Here is a 20905-nt window from a genome sequence, read left to right as displayed (position 1 = left end):
TCCAGTCCTTGCATTTAGGTCACCATACAATATAATGTAGACATTATTTGTGTGTACCTGTTGTATCAAGCTTTCTTCTAAGATATGAATGCCATCTTGTAGCTCAGTACGCTCGTCTTATGGTGATCTTTCTGGAGCAATATAACTAGCAATTAAGACAATTTTTTTCATCAACACCAAACACGCTTTTATCTATTTCAACAGCTACTGTATTCTTGCAGTCTGTCTTAACCTCTTTAATACGATGTTCAATACATTTCCTAACCATCAACAAAACTCCAGAATTTCTCCCATGACGGGATAACCTAGTTGCAGGAGCAACAAATTTTATATGTTCTGTGAAAATGCCACCAAAGTCGAATTTAGAGTCAGTAAATGTTTCCATTAAACAGATAAATTCAAACGAACTAATGTATTTAATAAAGGATACATCACGTAACTTACTAAGCAGGTTTTCAACATTATAATTCAGAAAGGTCCATTCACTTGGGTGGTCAGCCCTGTTTTTTCTTGTCCCGCCGCAGTGTCCTGCTGCTGTCGCTGACACCAGCTGGCGATTAAATTTTGTTACAAGTCCCGTCTGTCTGCTCGCTGTGAGAGCAATGTGTGTTGTCCATTTGCTTTTGGCGTGAGGCCCTGTCAGTCGGCTAGCCGTGTGGTCAGTGTTTGTTGTCCGTGTGTGGAGGAGGGGGGTAGAGGAGGTGCAGGGTAATGTGTGTGTGTGTGTGTGTGTGTGTGTGTGTTGGGGCTCATGTACGTTTATGTGTATTTGACTGTGCTTTCATATCTGTGAAACTGCATGTTTGGCGCATATCTGTTATGCATGTGTGGGTGTATGTGTGAATGTGTCTTCATGTTTTACATTTACTTGCTTATTTATCACCATTGTTGTCTTATTTATTTATTTATTTATTTATGTATTATTATTATTATTATTACTACCTTTTTTCATAATTATTATTATTTATCTATTTATGTATTTATTTACTTATTTATGTACGCTTATCTATTTTTTATCAACCTTTTCTTTTTCTCAAGGCCTGACGAAGCGCGTTGGGCTACGCCGCTGGTCAGGCATCTGCTTGGCAGATGTAGTGTAGCGTATATGGATTTGTCCGAACGCAGTGACGCCTCCTTGAGCTACTGAAACTGAAACTGAAACTCGGGGAGACATGGGTGTTACCACGCTGCGGGGTTGTGTCAGTCACGCCCTGTTTCTGGCCACCCTCTGACCCATGTCTTACGTCACGAGCAGGGGAACATGAGTCATGGCTGGCTGGTTCACGTTGGCTCTGTCCTGCCGCGCGAGTTGTTTCCATGTCGTCTCCTGTCGGCGTTCTGTTTTCAACGCTTCCCGAAGCGACTTGTCCGATGTCTTGCGGTCAGGAGACAAAAGAACGGTCACCAGTTTACCGCTGCGGGAAAAGGCTTTCTTGCCTTCTTTTCTGGCCTGGGCGACGGCGCTGCTCTGAGCACGGGTCAGATCGTTTGCCACTCTGACACCTTTCGTGGCCAGCTCATTACGGAAGTCCTTGTTGGTGATCATTGCCATCTTGTCTTTCCGTCGGCTAAGTCTGACGATCATGGGTCTTGGTTGCCCATCCCAGCTCTGCCCAGTGTGGTGTGCTCGTTCTAATTTGTCTATGGTCCATGTTTTAATCCCTCCCTCCACGTTGAACGTGTGTCCAACACGGCCCTGACGAACGTATCGTTTTCATTCTGGTCACGCTGGGGAATCCCGAACATGCGCAGGTTTTCTCTTCTGGAGAATTCTTCCAGCCTATCAACGTCTGACTTTATTTGGCTTACTTCTTGTTTCATGTCATGCACAGATGTTGTCAGTTTATCAGTCTCTTCTCTTCTGTCTGCAGTACGTCATGGATGTTCTGTACTTTCTGTCTATGTCCGTCACCGCCTTTGTCAGTCCCGTGTAGTCCCGTCCTGTTCGATCACAGTGTGCATTGATTTTTTTCACACTGCTGCTTGACTTTGTCCAGGTCTGCTTTGATTCCTCCTAGGTCCCCTCTGATCAAGACTCCCAAGGTTTGTTGGTCATTTTGCTGTTTTAACGATTGTGAGTGGGCTATACTTCCTGAGTTGTGCTAAAAACGATTTTTATATTGATTTTGTTTTTAATCAAACAATCTTTCTAAACAAAATATTGGTAGAAATAGTGAATTACTCAAAAGTACAAAGCTAGAAGATCGCACAAAGACGGACAGAGAGAGAGAGAGAGAGAGAGAGAGAGAGACAGACAGACAGACAGACAGACAGACAGAAACACACACACACACACACACACACACACACACACACACACGAGCGCGCGCGCGCGCGCGCGAAAATAAAAAGAGTGAAAGGCTGAAAAAGAACACACGAAGTAATTGATATCAATGATACTAATAATGATAACAACAACATCAGTTAATAACAATAATGATAATAATGACAATAATGATACCAAGAAGACGATGACGACAACAACAACAACAGTATCGGTACACCACATCTGCCAAGCAGATGCCTGACCAGCAGCGTAACCCAACGCGCTTGTCAGGCCTTGAGAAAAAAAAAAATATATATATATAAGCGTACATACATACATAAATAAATAATTAAAAAAGATAGTAGTAATGAAAAAAATGATAAAATAATAATAATAATAAATAAATAATTAAATAAATAAGACAACAATGATGATAAATAAGCAAATAAATATAAAACATGAAGACACACATTCACCCACACATGCATAACAGATATGCCCCAAAAACGCAGTTTCATAGATATTAAAGCACAGTCAAATACATATAAACGTACATGAGCTCCAACACACCCACACACACACACACACACACACACACACACACACCACAAATTTCCCTGCACCTCCTCTACCCCCTCCTCCACACACTCGGAGTTTTTAGTCTATGTATCGCAGCTTCCACGGCACACACACACACACACACACACACACACACACACACACACACACACTCACCCACACAGATGAATACTTACTTGTACAAGCACACTCACACGCCCATATCTCCCACCCCCAACCCCACACACATATATACAAAGATATATATATATAATATATACGTTCCAATATCCTGATGCTCCTACAGTGTAGGCATGCATACACTCACATACCTCATCCTCTATCTCACCTCCTCCCTGCACCCCCACCTCCCCCTCACACACACACACAACACACACACACACACACACACATGCACAGAACTCTCCTGACACTTGTGTACACTTCCACTCTCACGCATGCACAAACGCACTCAAAAACACAGACCCACACATACACACAAACACACACACGCACAGAGGCTGCCACTGATTGGCCGCAAGAGGGATGGGAAAAGATTTCTGATGCCAAGAATGTGGCGTCTAGTGTGTTGCTCAGTCTACTGTATTTGGAAAAGCCCACAGAGACTCTGTTCCGTTTTGAAGAAATTTGCGCAATGTTGGTTTGGAAATGATGCCGATATTTGTTTGATTTGCAAAGCATCGTGCTCTACCTTTCATGTTAGACTTACGGCCGCTCCCGCTCTCTGCTTTTATTTCTTTGAGGCGATCGATGGTGTGATGGTCTTGTACCTGTTCTTTTTGATATTCTTTGACTTTTCTGAGGATTTCCGATTTTCCTAGATGTAGGCCGCTCGTTGGTGTTGCGTTACCAGCAAGTCTGTCAGCTCGCTCATTTCCTTTAACTCCTGCATGTCCCGGGCAGTATGACCATGTGAGTTTTTTGATCTGAAAGTTGCGCATTGCCTTATGCCACTCTGGGCTTCCCATTCCGTTTTCAATTTTCTGTATGAGGTTCATTGAGTCTGTTACATCATGGCATGTTGGTTTCCGGGCGTATGGATGGACGATAGCCACTGGAGGGCATGTGTCACAGCTTCAACTTCCATCGTTAGGCTGGAGGTTGTGACTTTGTAGGCAGCATTCTCTTCCCTAACTGTTTTTCCATTTTGTTAACAACAGTAGTAATAGAAAACAACGATCACCGAGTATTTAAAATTAATAATCACAGAAAACTATATCAGCTGTCCCACGTGAAGCGTCCAGGTAACAGGTCTTATCACCATTCAACTGTCCTTTTTTTTGTATCAGTTATCGAAGTTTATTTCCCATGCGATTGAACGGAGAAACCATTTGACATCACCAAGGGAACCATGTAAAATACAATCATGGACAGTCCACAAATGAACTCTTCAGTGCCCTCTTTTCATCCGTGGGTTGCGGCACATGGTATATGGCCAATGTTCAGAAACACTCGTTTAAATAGTAGACCTAAGTGTAAAAGTGGTGATAACTTCACATCTCTCCCCCCCCCAACCCCCTGTGTGTGTGTTTGTGTGTGTGTGTGTGTGTGTGTGTGTGTGTGTGTGTGTGTGTGTGCTGTAATTGTCTTTATTTTTTTTTAATAATGAAGTCCCGCTCCACGCCGCACTCAATCATGAGTTTCCACACTCACCCCACCCCGAGCGAAACCACGGCTAATGACTTTCTCTATCACACACACACACACACACACACAACATACACACACACACACACACATATACACACACAACATACACAGATACGTACACACACACACACACACACACAACATACACACACACACACACATATACACACACAACATACACAGATACGTACACACACAAACACACACACACATACACACACACAAAGTTTCCATCTCCGGTATAATAATCATATCAATGAATGCTTTGTCTTCTTCTCATACACTGTTGTCTAGTGTCTCTTTACAAGAAGGTGATTGTTGGCAGTGATTCATTCCTGCACACACACACACACACACACACACACACACAAAGTTTCCATCTCCGGTATAATAATCATATCAATGAATGCTTTGTCTTCTTCTCATACACTGTTGTCTAGTGTCTCTTTACAAGAAGGTGATTGTTGGCAGTGATTCATTCCTGCACACACACACACACACACACACACACACACACATATACACACAGACAATGCGGTGTATTGAGCTAACGAGAGATGGGAAGTGCGGAGGGGTGGTGTATTTAAAAAAAAAAGCTATCATTGAAGTGGTGGGCTATTAGTCATTGGTACTAACAATAAAAGAAAATACCAGCTATCCACTACAGTTTTCCTTACCTCAACTGTTGAAGATACAGTGTGGGTAGAATCATACAAAACAACTTGAACATAGTCCTACCTTGTGTTCAAATATATCCCCGTGTTCGTTCGTATATTCGACAGTGAGCATCGAGCAGTCAAATAACAAAAAAATTTAATGGTGTACTAAAGTAGAGCTGGAGTATACAGGCTACATGTTTTTGAATATTTTCTGTTCCAAACGTTTAGTCGGAACTTAAGAGATAATGATTTCTTTATTTCGTGAAAACGAGAATGCTTTGCTGGATGAAAGAATTAAAGCAAAACTTTGCTCCTTGGTTTACATGCTAAGTAGGGGGCTTCTCACCCATTATTGCATGAGACACCTCTCACTCTTAAAACCAACAAGTGAGTAACAAATTGTAAAGAGTGGTAACTCTCTCCATTCACAAGGTACACAACTTCAAGTCAGCGCTGCTTACGCTACCGATTCAGCTAGCACACAGGTAAATAAAAGGTACACTGGAACAAACCCAGACACTTCCTCAAAAAAGGAAGCGCCGGGCCTGTCCCTATACCGATCATTTGACATGTGCACATAGCAGCAAAGACAGAAGAAATGTGAAAAAACACAAATAAGCTTTTATTGGAGACTGGCATAGTCCTCTTTAATCCTGAACAAGCCACACAGAACACATGGACAATACAGAACAAACACATGGTTGCCTCGGTGGTTTTTCAACCGGAAATGGACAGACAAGTAGGCATGGAGATGAACTGATTAGCAAACAGTAAAGAGAATGAAAAAGAATACTCTGCAGATTGCATCTCTGTCAGTTGTTTCAAGCCAGTCCTGAATGAAAGCTTATTTGTGTTTACACATTTCTTCTGTCTTTGCTGATGTGTGCACATGTCAGAAGGTCCGTATAGGGACAGGCCCGGCGCTTCCTTTTTTGAGGAAGTGTCTGGGTTTGTTTACCTGTGTTCTAGCTGAATCGGTTGCGTAAGCAGCGCTAAGTTGTGTACCTTGTGAATGGAGACAGTTACCTCTCTTTACTGTTTGTGAATCATTTCATCTCCATGCCTCATTGTTTGTCCACAACGAGTGAGTTCTTGAAATAACTGACAGTAATGCAACTTGAGTATTCTTTTTCATAACATCCTACATTTAGTTTCTTTTTCAATCATCAGTTGCAATGGGCTAATCGACTGTGCTTTTGCTAATGCAGATTTCACTAATTAAAATTATGAAGTTTATACGTATCTTTCTTGCGGATATCGTAAACTGTTGACGCCAAACAGAATATCACTCAGCGAAAATCTTGTCTTTTGTTTGTTTGTGTGTGTGTGTGTGTGTGTGTGTGTGTGTTTTGCTCCGAGAATTTCCATAAAGAAGACACGACCAGATCACTCTTGACATGTGCACATAGCAGCAAAGACAGAAGAAATGTGAAAAAACACATAAAATCTACTTCACCACGGTAACGTTAACATATGTTTTCTTTTACTTTCATTTTGTTTGTTGGGTAAATATTGTGAAGTATTTTTCAGTGCAAAACTCTAAGTCTTATTTCTTTCGTATTATCTTCTGCTCTACTCCAACCTAAATCGTAACTCACCTTTCCTTGACCAAAACGAATGGTATGCACTTGTTTGTCTTCCAGTGCATTATCTATGTCATCTCGATTTCTAAGAAACAGAGTAGTATCGTCAACCATTCGCTGTGTTTTCATGTGGGTAGTTTTCATGTCTACCAGTACCGAGAACCTTGATCCCTACCATCGAACTGTTTGAAACTCAATAGCCAATAACTCCACCGCTAAGACAACAGCTAGAGGTGAAAATGGAGAACCATGTCTTGTACTGCGTTCTGCATCAAACGTTTATGCCAACCATCCACCGTGGCTTATTGAAGTTTGATTATTCTTTGTCCAAACTGACCCAAACCCGTTTTTAAGAAATGCCTTGTGTAATCAATAGCTAATAATAATAATAATGGTATTTACATAGCGCTGAATCTTGTGCAGAGACAAATCAAAACGCTTTCGCACCAGTCATTCACACGCATGCATAACTCTAAAACTGTAGAAACTAAAGACAAGGATGGGCAGGCAAGGGAGCTAATAAATTACCAGCTTTATTAGTTTTATTTCGATAATTGATTACATCGTCAATTGTTCTTATAAATGTTGCGGTGTTTCAACCCACTGAACAACCAACTTGGTTTTTTTTTTATTCATTAATTTGTAAATGGCTCTTCCCAGTGTTCAGGCTAATTTTTAGCACTCCCATTTAAGTACACAAGGTCTGACTACAGACTCGTCATTTAGCTGATTGTCAATTAATTCCTTTTTTGTGTGGAAACAGGGTCTTTCGGAAAGCTGTTACTGAATCACCAGTAACTCGTGCCTCTCACAAAACCACTGGTGTTGAGCTTTGTTCCAAGTGCTCAGTGGTTAGAGTGTGCGACAGTCGTATGCTCACAAGAAAGAAAACAATTAACTTTTTTTCCGATACAAGGCAGTAATCTAAACGGTCAGTTATTAAAGGTATCGTCTTTTTCTCAGAGATAATCTTTCTGTTTTATCATTCTTTTAGTATGTAGTAATTTACTGTTCTGTTAACGTTTGATATTTATTTTCTTATCGTCAGTGGTTGCAGGCAAAATTGCCCACGTTTGAAACACACACACACACACATATATATATATATATATATATTATGCACACACACACACAGATATATATATATATATATATATATATATATATTATATGCACACGCACACGGACACGCACACACACACACACACACACATTTGCTGCGTCTACACTCCTCAGCGTTCCAACCTCAAGCAATCGCACTATTTTTTCCCTTCTTTCCAATACCAGACAGACAGACATAAATAGTTGATGAGCTCCGTTATTGCCCTTCTCCAACACACACACACACACACACACACACGCAAGCACACACAAGCACACACACACACACACACACAAGCACACACGCGCGCGCGCACACTTACACGCGCACACGCACTCTTCCCATTTCTGACCCAAACGCATCGTCACAAAAAGTCATTTGATTTTGCCGGTCGCTGTGCAGTCAGCGAAAGAAGGTGGGCCTGGCGTGGCTCAGACACATCAACACTGAGGTACTGTGCGGTAGTACAACTAGGTCGTTCTGCTCTGTCTTAGTTCCTCATGTTGAGGTTTGCATCAAACAATCACGTAAAAACTATTGAATACCAATCGAAAAAGGAAAAAAAAAAGAAAGAAAGAAAGAAAAAAGCCCCACAAAAAAACCCCAACAAAACAAAACAACAACAACAACAACAAAAACAAACAACAACCCAAAACAACACCCAACAACAACAACAACAACAACACACACACACACGCAGAATGAAAACTGTTGTAAATTTACCCTTTATCTTTGTGAAGAAATTGAAACAAAATCTTAGACGGAATAAGCTAGCAGTCACACACACACACACACATACACGCACACACACATACACGCACGCACGCGCACACACGCTCTCTCTTCTCTCTCTCTCTCTCTATATATAACTTCATGATGATGCAAAGACGAGCATTTCAAGAACACATTTGTAATGCAGTATTTGAAAGCGAGGGGGAGAGGGGAAGGGCGTGGTCCTTGATATAGCCAGAACAGACCTAACAAAGCAAAAGAGCCTCCTGTTTTCCTGTGTTTTGACCACTGATAGCTGTTGGCATCACGTACTGCCAATGACAGTCTGAGGTTGGGCCTTCTACTCTCACGCCCACGGCACAGCTGAGAAGAACTGTGTTTCGAGGAAAATGCAGGTAAGTGGCGAACAGTAACAAGGCCTATACACACCTGTCGGCAACAACAGGATAGAGAGAGAGAGAGAGAAAAAGGGAACCAGTCATTCGTAAAAACGGTAGGTAGATGCTACCATCCCCATCCACGTAGGCACACACACAGACACAGACACAGACACACACACACACACACACACACACACACACACACAGAGGGAGACTGACACTGACGCTGGCACTGGCACTGGCACTGACACGGACACTAGTTTATTGAATAGGCCACAGCCCCTTTCAATAGGGTTCACAGTCGACATATATAATTATTACTATTTGAGAGAGAGAGAGAGAGAACACTGAACACTGAAATGCTTAATGTCATTAGCTGAAAAGCTCTGGTGACATAGTAGGTATTAATCAGAACAAAATAGTGCAAAATAGATAAAAATGGAACAGAAAAAACAAACAAACAAACAAAATCAGAATTGAAACAAAGTAAACTAATCTCTCTCTCTCTCTCTCTCTCTTCTCTCTCTCTCTCTCTCTCTCTCTCTCTCTCTCTATATATATATATATAGAGAGAGAGAGGCGAGTTATAAAGGACACATATAAAGATAACCTTGCACAACTAGTCGTGTGTGGCGATGGTTATGATTGAAAAAATAAAATAAAATGAAATAAAAAAAAGTCCTGCTATAAACCGAATCGCGACGAACCACGTGAATGCTCTCTTTGTATTTGCTGGTGTGTGGCAGAAACAGAAAACCGACAGAGCTTATTGCCATGAGTGTACGACTCCGTTCATGCGCTGTCAAATGAACACATGCGGAGAGCGTCTGTTCTGAAGATACCGACTATGCAACGGAATCAATGGAGGTCGACATTTTGTTCATCACTTGTTTTCGTTCATATTTTTGTGTTCGGTATTTGTCTGCGCTTGTGGTATCGCGCCTGGTATATTTTCTTTATATGGAACAATCTAGGGTTTTTTCTTAGCTTAGTATATAGGTAGCGTAGCTTTTGATTCAATATACACTGCGACACATAACACATAACTTCATGTCGAAAAACACATAACATCATGACGGAACAAAACAACACCATAACGAACAACACATAACACCATGACGAACTACATATAACTTTCGACGTAGAACACAGCGAGAGACATTACAAGAATACCATAATGGACAGCACAACTTCATAACTCACAACACCCAACACCATGACGTACAGCGCAGAACACGATAGACAGAACATAACGCCATGACGTATAGCACAGAATTTTACGACGGACAACACATAACACCATGACGTGCAACACATAACACCATGACGTACAACAAAAAACCACCATGACGTACAACACAGATAATTATGACATACGAAATTAATGACGAACAACACCTAAAACCATGACGTACAACACAGATATCCATGACATACAACACATAAACCCATGACGAACAGCACCTAACACCATGACGTACAACACAAATACATGTCCAGCACCAGCGGGTCTCACTGACTTTTTGTGCGGGCGGCGGTAGTTCTTGTAGAGCACCAGGCCCAGCACCAGAAGCAGCAGCAGCACCACCAGAGCCAGAGCCGGGATCACCCACTGGAGGCCTCCAGGACTCAGCGCCATCTGCTTCACCTCCCCCTCTGAAACACAGTCAGCTTCCGCTTCAGTTGCACTTTCTCAAGGAAGCGTCGCTGCGTTCGAACGAATTCACAAGGCAGGTAGGCCAAATTGCGAACGACCCAGTCAAAGCGACCAGCTCATCGTGTGTATTGTACAGATAACCGGTTGTGTTATTGTCAAATGTAGCTCTCCTGTTTTTAATGACTTTCTTCGATTGGTTGCACCAGGAAAAAATCGTCTAATCCTCCTTTTCAACGTTTTTTTTTTTTCAACGGTTGAAATAGCAGGGTTGCCCGAGGGTAAATCCGAACGGCCAGGTCTTAATTGCGAACGACCAGTTTGTGTACATGTGGACAATTGAATGAGAAGCAGGTCTTGAACTCACACATAAATACACTTTTCGAACATACACACACCCGACCTCTCCAGGCACACCCTTTGAGATCGCTCAGAAACTGTGCAGCATCGTTTGCAAAGAGACTCACGTCAAAATATCCTGAGATCTCATTGTAAACGACACTATTGTGGAGATTCCTGTCAAAGCTTACCTGATCTGTCACCAGCATACTTCCTTAATTCTTCTCCCGGCACTGGTAATGCACAATTTCATTCATCATATCCAATCAATTCAGCTGTCTGAATTACAAACAGTGTCAAAGTTCAACTACTTGCTTCCACTTGATTTTAGGACTTTGAGAGCACGTTTGTCAACTTAGTCGGCGGTGGTCGTTTCATTGTTCCATTTCTGTCTGTTTTCTGAACTCGATATGAACACATACACACACACACACACACACACACACACACACACACACACACACACACACACACACACACACATTCATGATTCTATTTGTATTTTGTATTTGTATTTCTTTTTATCACAACAGATTTCTCTTTGTGAAATTCGGGCTGCTCTCCCCAGGGAGAGCGCGTGGCTACACTACAGCGCCACCCATTTTTAAAATATTTTTTCCTGCGTGCAGTTTGATTTGTTTTTCCTATCGAAGTGGATTTTTCTACAGAATTTTGCCAGGAACAACCCTTTTGTTGCCGTGGGTTCTTTTACGTGCGCTAAGTGCATGCTGCACAAGGGACCTCGGTTTATCGTCTCATCCGAATGACTAGCGTCCAGACCACCACTCAAGGTCTAGTGAACTGGGAGAAAATATCGGCGGCCGAGCCGTGATTCGAACCTACGTGCTACTCACGAGCATGGAGGACCACAAGCACTCCTGACCTGGCCTTCGCGACAGACGACATCAACAGCATTGCCCAAAGGGAGGTGTCGCCCCAGCTTGGAGGCAGCGACCACAGGCCAGTGATCATTACAGTACAGAGACATTTTGAAACCCATCCCACCAGGCTCCCAGCAAGCTGGAATTATAAGAAGGCAAACTGGGACCTTTTCAAGCACGAGGTAGACAAGAGGACTTCTGCGCTGACACTGTCGCACCAAGACATCAACGAAAATGCCAAGAATTTTAATAAGGCAGTATTAGACGCGGCGCAGGCAGCTATTCCACGAGACAAACGCAGGAACTACTGTCCCTACTGGACACCTGAGCTCGACACCCTGCACAAGACCCTCAGTGAAGCCAGGGACACGATGGAGAGCTCCCCCACTGACGAAAATGTAGAGACACACAACAGAGCGAAAGCTGCGTTCATAAAGGAAAAGCTGCAAGCAACACGCAAGAGTTGGCAAGACAAGACATCCTCCCTGAACATGGAGACAGACATGCAGGGGCTTTGGAAGCTGACAAAGAAACTGAATGATGACAACCCCAGCAGAGGCAAAACCGTCATCGAGCAGGACAACCAGCTGAAAACAGAAAAGGCCGCAGCCAACACCTTTGCGGAACTATACCGAGAGGAGAGTGCGATCCACATGTCCAGACAGCGCATCAAGCAGGTACGAGAGGAAACCACAAAACTTATGACATCAGACCCACGTGGCATAGATGACAGCTGTACGAGCGAACCACTAACCATGAAGGAGCTGAAACAAGGCATCCGCAAGCTGAAGCCCAATAAAGCTCCGGGGCCTGATGGTGTTACTGGCGACATGCTGAAGCACCTGGGACCAGCATCCAGAACAGTGCTGCTTCAGATCTTCAATTACAGCTGGACAGCAGGAGTTGTGCCTTCCATCTGGAAAGAGGCAGAGACCATCCCGATCCCAAAGAAGGGAAAGAACAAGAAGGACCCCCACAGCTACAGACCAATCAGCCTTCTGAGCTGTGTCGGCAAGCTGCTGGAAAGGATGGTCAACCGCCACCTCACCTTCCTCCTGGAAACACAGAACATCCTTTCACCTACCCAGACCGGCTACAGAAAATTTCGAAACACAGAAGATCAACTAGCCCTCCTTGTCCAGGACATCGAAAACTCTTTTCAGGAGAAGAAGAAGACACTGGCCGTGTTTTTTGACCTGTCGAGAGCGTTTGACAAAGTGTGGAAGGAGGGCCTCATCCTGAAACTTCTCCAAGCCGGCGTACGTAGCAAGATGTACATGTGGATCCAACACTACCTCTTCGGCAGGACCGCAAGGGTCAAACTAGACGGCTTCCACAGCAGAAAGGTCAAGCTACGTGAGGGTGTCCCCCAGGGAGGAGTGCTTTCCCCAACATTGTTTCTGTTGTATATCAACGACATCAGAGACAACACCACGAAGCACGTCTCCAACAGTCTGCACGCAGACGACCTGGCAGTATGGACATCCGCTGAACACACCAGCACGGACTCCTACCGGCTTCAGGAAGTCGTCAGCAATATCGCTACATGGACAGAAGACTGGGGTCTTGAGCTCAACACCACAATAAACCAACGCAACACTTTTCTCTCTCTCCACCGCCAACGAGCAAGTCAAGCTGAAGCTCCAGGGACAGGTCTTACCCCAGACGAATATACCAACATTCCTTGGTGTCAGGTTGGACACCCGCCTGACCTGGAGGCCCCAGATTGAGGAGATGGAGAGGAGAGGCATCCGCAAGCTAGCCCTGCTGAAGAAGCTGGCCGGGATGACTTGGGGAGCAGACAGCAGGCTTCTCGCCAGGGTCTACATGGGAGCGGTCAGACCCACCATGGAGTACGCCTCAACCTCGTGGGGTACAGCCTCCAAGACCAACAAGAGCCGGCTCGACAAAGTCCAGAATATGGGACTACGCCTCATACTTGGAGCCATGAGGTCCACGCCGATCCATAACATGGAGAAAACTGCTAACGTTGAGCCCCTGGAGAGAAGACGCGACCTGAAAGTCCTGATGCAGGGAGAGAAGCTCAGAAGACTGCCCTCACATCACCTATACCACAGACTGGAGCAGCCCACCAAGAACCGTCTCAAACGTCAGAGCCTCAACCACCAGTATAAAGCACTTAGAGCACAGCATAGCGACGTTCTGGCGGCAAAAGGGGAGTCTTGCACTGACCTTGCCTTGCCTGACTGGAGGCTTGACCAAGAGATAGAGGCCACCATCAGCCTCAGAGTTCCTGGCATCACCACCAAAGACCAGCAACCAGCTACTCTCAAGATCCTGACTCTGGCCATGATAGAGGAGTCCTACCCAGCCAGCTCCTGGACCCATGTATACACGGACGGATCAGCGGAGGAAGCCACACACAACGGAGGCAGTGGTGTCTACGTCAGATTTCCCGATGGAGAGCACAGCAGCATCGCACTCCCTGGAGGAAAGCTCTGTTCCAATTTCAGAGCTGAAGCCCTGGCCATCAAAACAGCAGCAGAATTCCTCTCCTCCTGTGGAAAGCCCCTTGGCAGCATCTCCATCTTCACTGACTCCATGTCCACACTCCAGGCCCTTGACTCCCCTGATCCTGGTCCACTGATCCAGTCCCTTAAGGCCTCCCTCACAACCCTTACCCAAACAGCCCCAACGACCCTCCAGTGGGTGCCTGCACATGTAGGCCTCCCAGGCAACGAGCGTGCAGACCACCTCGCTAAGGAAGGAAGCCAGCTCACACAGCCATCCATTCCTGCCACGTATGAGGAAGCAAAAACTCTCCTCCGCAGCAGATTCCGAAGAGGCTGGGTCACCCTGAACGGAGGCTACCAGGCACACCAAGATCCCATCAGGACACTGGAGAGAAGACACCAGACTACCATCTACCGCCTTCGCACAGGACACTGCGGCCTGCGAGCACACCTGAAGAGGATTGGAGTGGCAGCCACATCCCTATGTGATTGCGGCCAGGCTGACCAGACCCCATCCCATATTCTCCAAGACTGCCCCCTGTATGAGAAGATGCGGCAACAGTCCTGGCCTGGGGGTGCTGACCTCAACACCAAGCTCTGGGGGACGGCAGCCGATCTTCACCGGACGTCCGAGTTTGTGGCATCCCTCGGACTTCGACCCTGACTGCGTAGCTGTCGAACGCAAAGAAGAAGAAGAAGAAGAAGAACCAGCGCGCTCAGATTATCCCGCTTCATTGGCGGACGCGTTACCTCTAGGCCATCACTCCAGTATATATATATATATATATATATATATATATAGAGAGAGAGAGAGAGAGAGAGAGAGAGGGGTGAGGAGGAAGAGAGAGACAGATATAGAGAGAGAGACAGGTAAGAAGATTGATGGATAGATAGATATAGAAAGAGATATTTTTTCTATCTATTTATTTATCTATTTATCTGTTCATCTATCCATTCACCTATTTGTATATCTGTTTATACATTAGTTTGCTAGTTTGCTTGTATTCATCTGTTTAGTTATTAATTTTCTTGTCCAGTCATTATCTAATTATTTATGTGTGTGAGTGTCTGAAAATGCCTGTGTTTATTTGTGTCCGTGTCCGTGTGTGTGTGTGTGTGTGTGTGTGTGCATGTGTGAGTGTATGCGCGCGCGCGCACGTGTGTGTTGTCGCTGTTGTTGATGTTTGCTTGCTCGCTTGTTGACTATTTTCTTCGTGAATCCGATTTCGCCACCAGTCATAATAATTATATCTATCCATCCATTATTCACCAAGCAAAGGAAGTTTGACACTGGCCGGAATCAACTGTCGCCTAATGGAACTGGCTCCACCATGCGCCGTGTTAGTCTCATCAAACAGTTATCATCCACAGTAGTTTTCTCCTTCCCTCCCCCACCCCCTCCCAATAACATCAAAACTGACGTCGCCGCCGTTTTAATATGGTAAAGCGTCGACGGCTGCTGCGCCTGAGGGTTCGAACCCTAGATCAACAGAACCGGTGTCCTTTCCGCATCATCAATTAGTGGCTGCTCTTTGCTGGAATTGCGTGAGAGCGAGTCGTGAACGTGTTTGTGATGTCCACCCTGTCGATCTTTTATTCCAACCTCTGTGAATGTTTATACAGTACTTGTGTGTTTTGTTTTGTTTTGTTTTGTTTGTTTGTTTGTTTGTTTTTTGGCGGGGGGGAGGGGGGGGGGGAGGAAGCTGGGAGGGGAGAGGGAAGAGGAAAACAGAAAAGGTAGACAGGCGTGTTTCCATCAGGCCGGCACTCCACAATGACCAGCACAGGGAACGACTGCAGGTGCGAGTTATGTGAGTGAACATAACACACCTCACAATGACTGGATAGACCATAAGTCTTTGGTGTTCTTCAGAGTCACTGTATTTTGACATAAACGGATGCTGCTGTGTTCCCGTCGTGCATAATTTGGGGTGTTCCAATGTTACAATTTTCTTCAGTTAATTCGAGGACCCAGGTTTCGAACTAAAACTCAGCGAAAACGGCGAGGATTGACTGTGACAAGTAAACACTTTATACATAACAACACAATAAAAGAATTCGTTTCTAGAAGGAAAACGAAAGTGGAATGAAAATGCGGTTGATGCATTGTGTACTGATATTCAAACTGTTCGTTTTGGCAGAGTGGCCTAGCTCCTCTCTTGACTTACCTGAACAAAAAGAGGGAGCAGAAAACGAAACATCTGAGAGCAAAACTAAAGGAGACCCACAGAACAAAGACACACCCGTCTGGAACCGAAACAATATGACTGCAGCACAGTGGCAAGGGAAATTTTGTCCACTGCGTTGCAATGGAAGTGTCTTAGTGAAATTCAACTCAGAAGATCGCTGCTTGCAATGTTTTCCTTGCACTTGTGACGAAGACTGTGAAGTCTATGGCACATGTTGCCCTCACCTGAAGGACTCCTGGTACCCACCTCCCATTGAGCGAGCCCAATGCATCAGTGTTGGTCCAGTAAGAGTCCTTCAAGCTGTCACGTGTGACCCTGCCTTCCCTCAAAACGAAACCCGGGCCCTATGTGAATCCAAGGCTTTGCCCAGGAGGAGTGATACCGTTCTACCCGTCACCAGCATTGCAAAGGGCGTGACGTACGCCAACAGGTACTGTGCCCAGTGTCACCAAGACCTGAACTACAGTGTACAGTGGGCTTTCACCTGTCTTCACGATCAGTACCTGTACAACGTCACCAACGACACGCAGTATGACGACCACGCTGCTCTTCTGCCTGATATCTGTAGCACTGCTCCTGTCTCCTCCGTCAATCCTGTTTTGGACTCTTGTGCCGGATTTCAGAAGTACTTTGACCCCATCGACATAATCTCTACCTGCAACGTGACAGGGGAATGGAAGGACAACAATGAGCACGTGCGTAAGGCATGCGAGGAATCTGACTGGTCTGGAGGGGCGGCAGTAGGTGTGATCACTAAGATTTACGGCATTTCGATCATTACACGTTACGCCAATGTCTTCTGCATTATGTGCAACGGGCAGCACGATGAGCTGACACGTGAAGGCTGCCAGTGGAGAGATGTGATTGATACGTACACATTCACCGACCTGGTTGGCAGACCTCCACCTTCCGACATCGTCACCTCCAGTGAGGAATGTCCAGACAATCAATGGAAACATCCTAAGGTCAGACTGCTTTTCTAAACAACTAATAGTTTAAATGCCATGACTCTCTGTCTGTCTGTCTGTCTAACTGAATCTTGTTTTTCCTTAGTTTTTGAAATCGTTATCTTTATGTGTATGTGTTGTGTTCTCATATGGTCTTTGCATTAAACTTCCTGCGTTCCCTGCCTGTCTAACTATCTGTCTATCCATCTATCTTCTGTTTATCCATCTTCCTATCGATCTATCTTTCTATTCAGATGTGTATGTCTGTCCATCAACATTCATATCTCCCTGTTTTTGAACAAATCCTCAAATTCATGTTAATTAGGTTTTTGTATACATGTTTTCAAAACCTGAAAACTATTTTTGTAGCACTGAATTTCAAAACAGAAAGTATAATGCAATTCTAGATAAAATTACATATTTTGAAATGGTTCAGGATGCACTGTTCACTATGGGAAAGGAAGTCTTGTCCAACATGGATGAGAGGGAAAGAAAGATAGATAGATAGATAGATAGACAGACAGACAGATAGATCGATAGACAGATATAGATAGATAGACACAGATAGATAGATAGATAGATAGACATAGATAGACAGACAGACAGACAGATGCAGATATATAGACGGATACACATAGATAGATAGATAGATAGACAGATAGACAGATAGACAGATATAGATAGACAGATAAACATAGACTGATAGATAGATAGATAGATAGATAGACAGATAGACATAGATAGATAGATAGACAGACAGACAGACAGGCAGACACACAGACAGATAGATAGATAGACAGATGGATAGAGATAGATGGATAGACAGACAGATAATGAATAGATACACAGATAGACAATCGGAGAGTGGAATGAAAAAAAAAATCAATGATTGATTATATATGTATGCACTGACTGATTGATTTGGTTTGACTTATTCATTTATTCATTTTTACTCATCAACAAGAAAAACACAATCAGTTTGCTTTCATTCTGTCATTACTTTTAATGGGAAATAAAACAACAACAAACAACAACAACAGCAACAAAAAGCAAACAAGAAAGTAAGAATACAAAAAGCGTAGTGTTATCAAGGGAAATGCCCACATTATTACGACATATGCACAATAATGCATAAATGCATGAAAACATATTAACTCCAAAAAGAAGTGTACATGGAGACGGAGTGGCTGGGCGAGAGCTGAGCGCTTACCCAACTAAACGTTCGCCAGTGTATGTGTGCATGCATTGGTGTGTGTGTGTGTGTGTGTGTGTGTGTGTGTGTGTGTGTGTGTGTGTGTGTGTGGTGTGTGTGTGTGCGTGTGTGTGTATGTGTGCGCACATGTACAGTTATTAAAACCCGCACTCCATGCTGAATATGACGTCCCTTGACAGGCAGAACTAATCCAACCTTCCACCTCGCTGCACCGCTCTCACCTCATACTCCCCACCTCCCTCCCACTTACCCCACCTCCCTTCCACTTTCCTCACCTCTCCTGCCCTCCCCTACCCCACTCCACCCCCGCCTTTTCCCAGCCCCTCGCCTGTGGCAGTTTCCTGTCTCATCCCTGCTGAAGTAGTCCCTGGTCAGATGTTATCATGGCTGGAACAAGGAAAATCAATTACTTGGACCTTTCATGACACATGTGCCATTCAGCTGTAGACCTATAGAGGCTGGGAGTCAATGAGAAGAAGCCAAAGACGAAGTCAAACTATCAAGTAAGAGGAGCAGAAAGAGGAGGGAGATTGGTGGAAAGATAGGGAGAGTGTGAGAGAGATATAGGGGAGAGAGAAATAATTAGAAACAGGGAGAGACTGAGAAAGAGACAGAGATGGGAGGTGGGATAGAAGAAGGGAAGAGAAAGAAAGAAGAGAGAGAATGCTATCAATATGATCCCAAATGAATAGTCCACAGAAGACTGATTGATACAGACAACAAAGCTGCATGAAGCACATATTTCAGTTTTAGCTCTGATTATGATGATTATCAGGAAGTCCACAACATGACTCACATCCTTGTTTTCAGAATTGAAATGCTTCCTAAATGATTTGTATCATATTGATGAGGGATATCCTGATTGTCATGTGTTCAGTTTCTAGTTAAAAAGTGTAAAACAATTACTACAACCTGTGCTGAGATTCTAAGAAAAGATATCGTTAGAAATGCAATTATAATCGACAAAAAGTAAATGATGTTTAGTCGTTTTTTTGGTGACTGTGGAGAATTCACGTCATGACATGTTTTGTTCTTTTCAGTAAGTTGTCATTTATTCAGCAGACTGGCTATTGAAAGCATTTCTTGTGGTGTCGTTTCGCTTTGTTTTTTTTTTTAGTGGCACCGTTAAACAATAAGGAACAGATCCTGTGGATGGTTTCTTCTATTCAACTCCCACTGTACACTGCATCCCATCCACTTGCTCAGAACAAATGTCTTCTCTCTCACTCCCTGTCTCTGTCTGTCTCTTTCTCTCTGCCAGTCTCTCTCTGATTCTCTCTTTCCCTCCGCCTCCCTCTTCCACGCTATCATCGAGGCCTGTCATGTCAGCGCCCTGCCCCCACGGGCCATCCAGCGATAGCGGCACCACTGCTGTGCACTGCACGTCTGGCCACCTGATTGATTAAAGATACAGCGGGACAGTTTCCACACCCCCCCTTCCTTCCTGATTTCCTTGTCTGTTAGCACATCTCTCTCTCTCTCTCTCTCTCTCTCTCTCTTTCCCATTCCACCCTCTCTGTCTCTTCCTCTATTTATTTATTTATTATCATTATTATTATTTTATTATTATTATCATTACTACTACCTTTTTTATATCATAATTATTTATTTATTTATGTGAGCTTATCTATTATTTATTCACCTTTTTTTTCCTCAAGGCCTGACTAAGCGCGTTGGGTTACGCTGCTGGTCAGGCATCTGCTTGGCAGATGTGGTGTAGCGTATATGGATTTGTCCGAACGCAGTGACGCCTCCTTGAGCTACTGAAACTGAAACTGTCTCTTCCTCTATGTCTTTTTGAAATAATGTTTTGTTCTTGAATATTTTGTAACAAACCATTCACATTCTCTCTCTCTCTCCCTCTCTCTCCCTGTGTGTGTGTGTGTGTGTGTGTGTGTGTGTGTGTGTGTGTGTGTGTGTGTGTGTGTGTGCGCGCGCGCGCTCCTCCCCGAGCCCTACTCGCTCACTCGCTTATAATCTATCAGATTGTTGCTGCAACAAAATCTTCTTCTGTCTTCCGCTTTCACTCAGATCGAGATGGTATTAGCACTTTGTGTCACAATGAGCAACGACATCTTCTGGAGAAGAATCGTCAGAATGTTTGATAAATAACTCATATCTGAAATGCAGTTGATTTGAACCATTTTTATGACAAAGAATGACCTTATCAGTAAGAACAGCGAACCTTGCTCAGATGAGGAAGTCGATTGATAAAATGTGAATGTTTAAACCTGTCCTTACAATGTTTAAACTTGTC

The 20905-nt window shown here is 44.0% G+C and overlaps 1 protein-coding gene across 3 annotated transcripts in view; it reads right to left on the bottom strand.

Annotated features, from left to right (window-relative positions):
- The window catches only part of LOC143281136 (uncharacterized), a 404535-nt gene that overhangs the window by 18996 nt on the left and 364634 nt on the right, over window positions 1-20905 (bottom strand). For all 3 annotated transcript variants that reach the window (XM_076586132.1, XM_076586131.1, XM_076586133.1), the window contains one exon: window positions 10472-10607. In XM_076586132.1, the coding sequence (XP_076442247.1) occupies window positions 10472-10607 (136 nt within the window). The remainder of the gene's footprint in view (window positions 1-10471; window positions 10608-20905) is intronic.

This window comes from Babylonia areolata, chromosome 4, assembly GCF_041734735.1.
Source record: "Babylonia areolata isolate BAREFJ2019XMU chromosome 4, ASM4173473v1, whole genome shotgun sequence".
Lineage (NCBI taxonomy): Eukaryota > Metazoa > Mollusca > Gastropoda > Neogastropoda > Buccinidae > Babylonia > Babylonia areolata.
The sequence above is the reverse complement of the archived record's forward strand: the minus strand, read 5'-3'. Positions and strand labels throughout refer to the sequence as shown.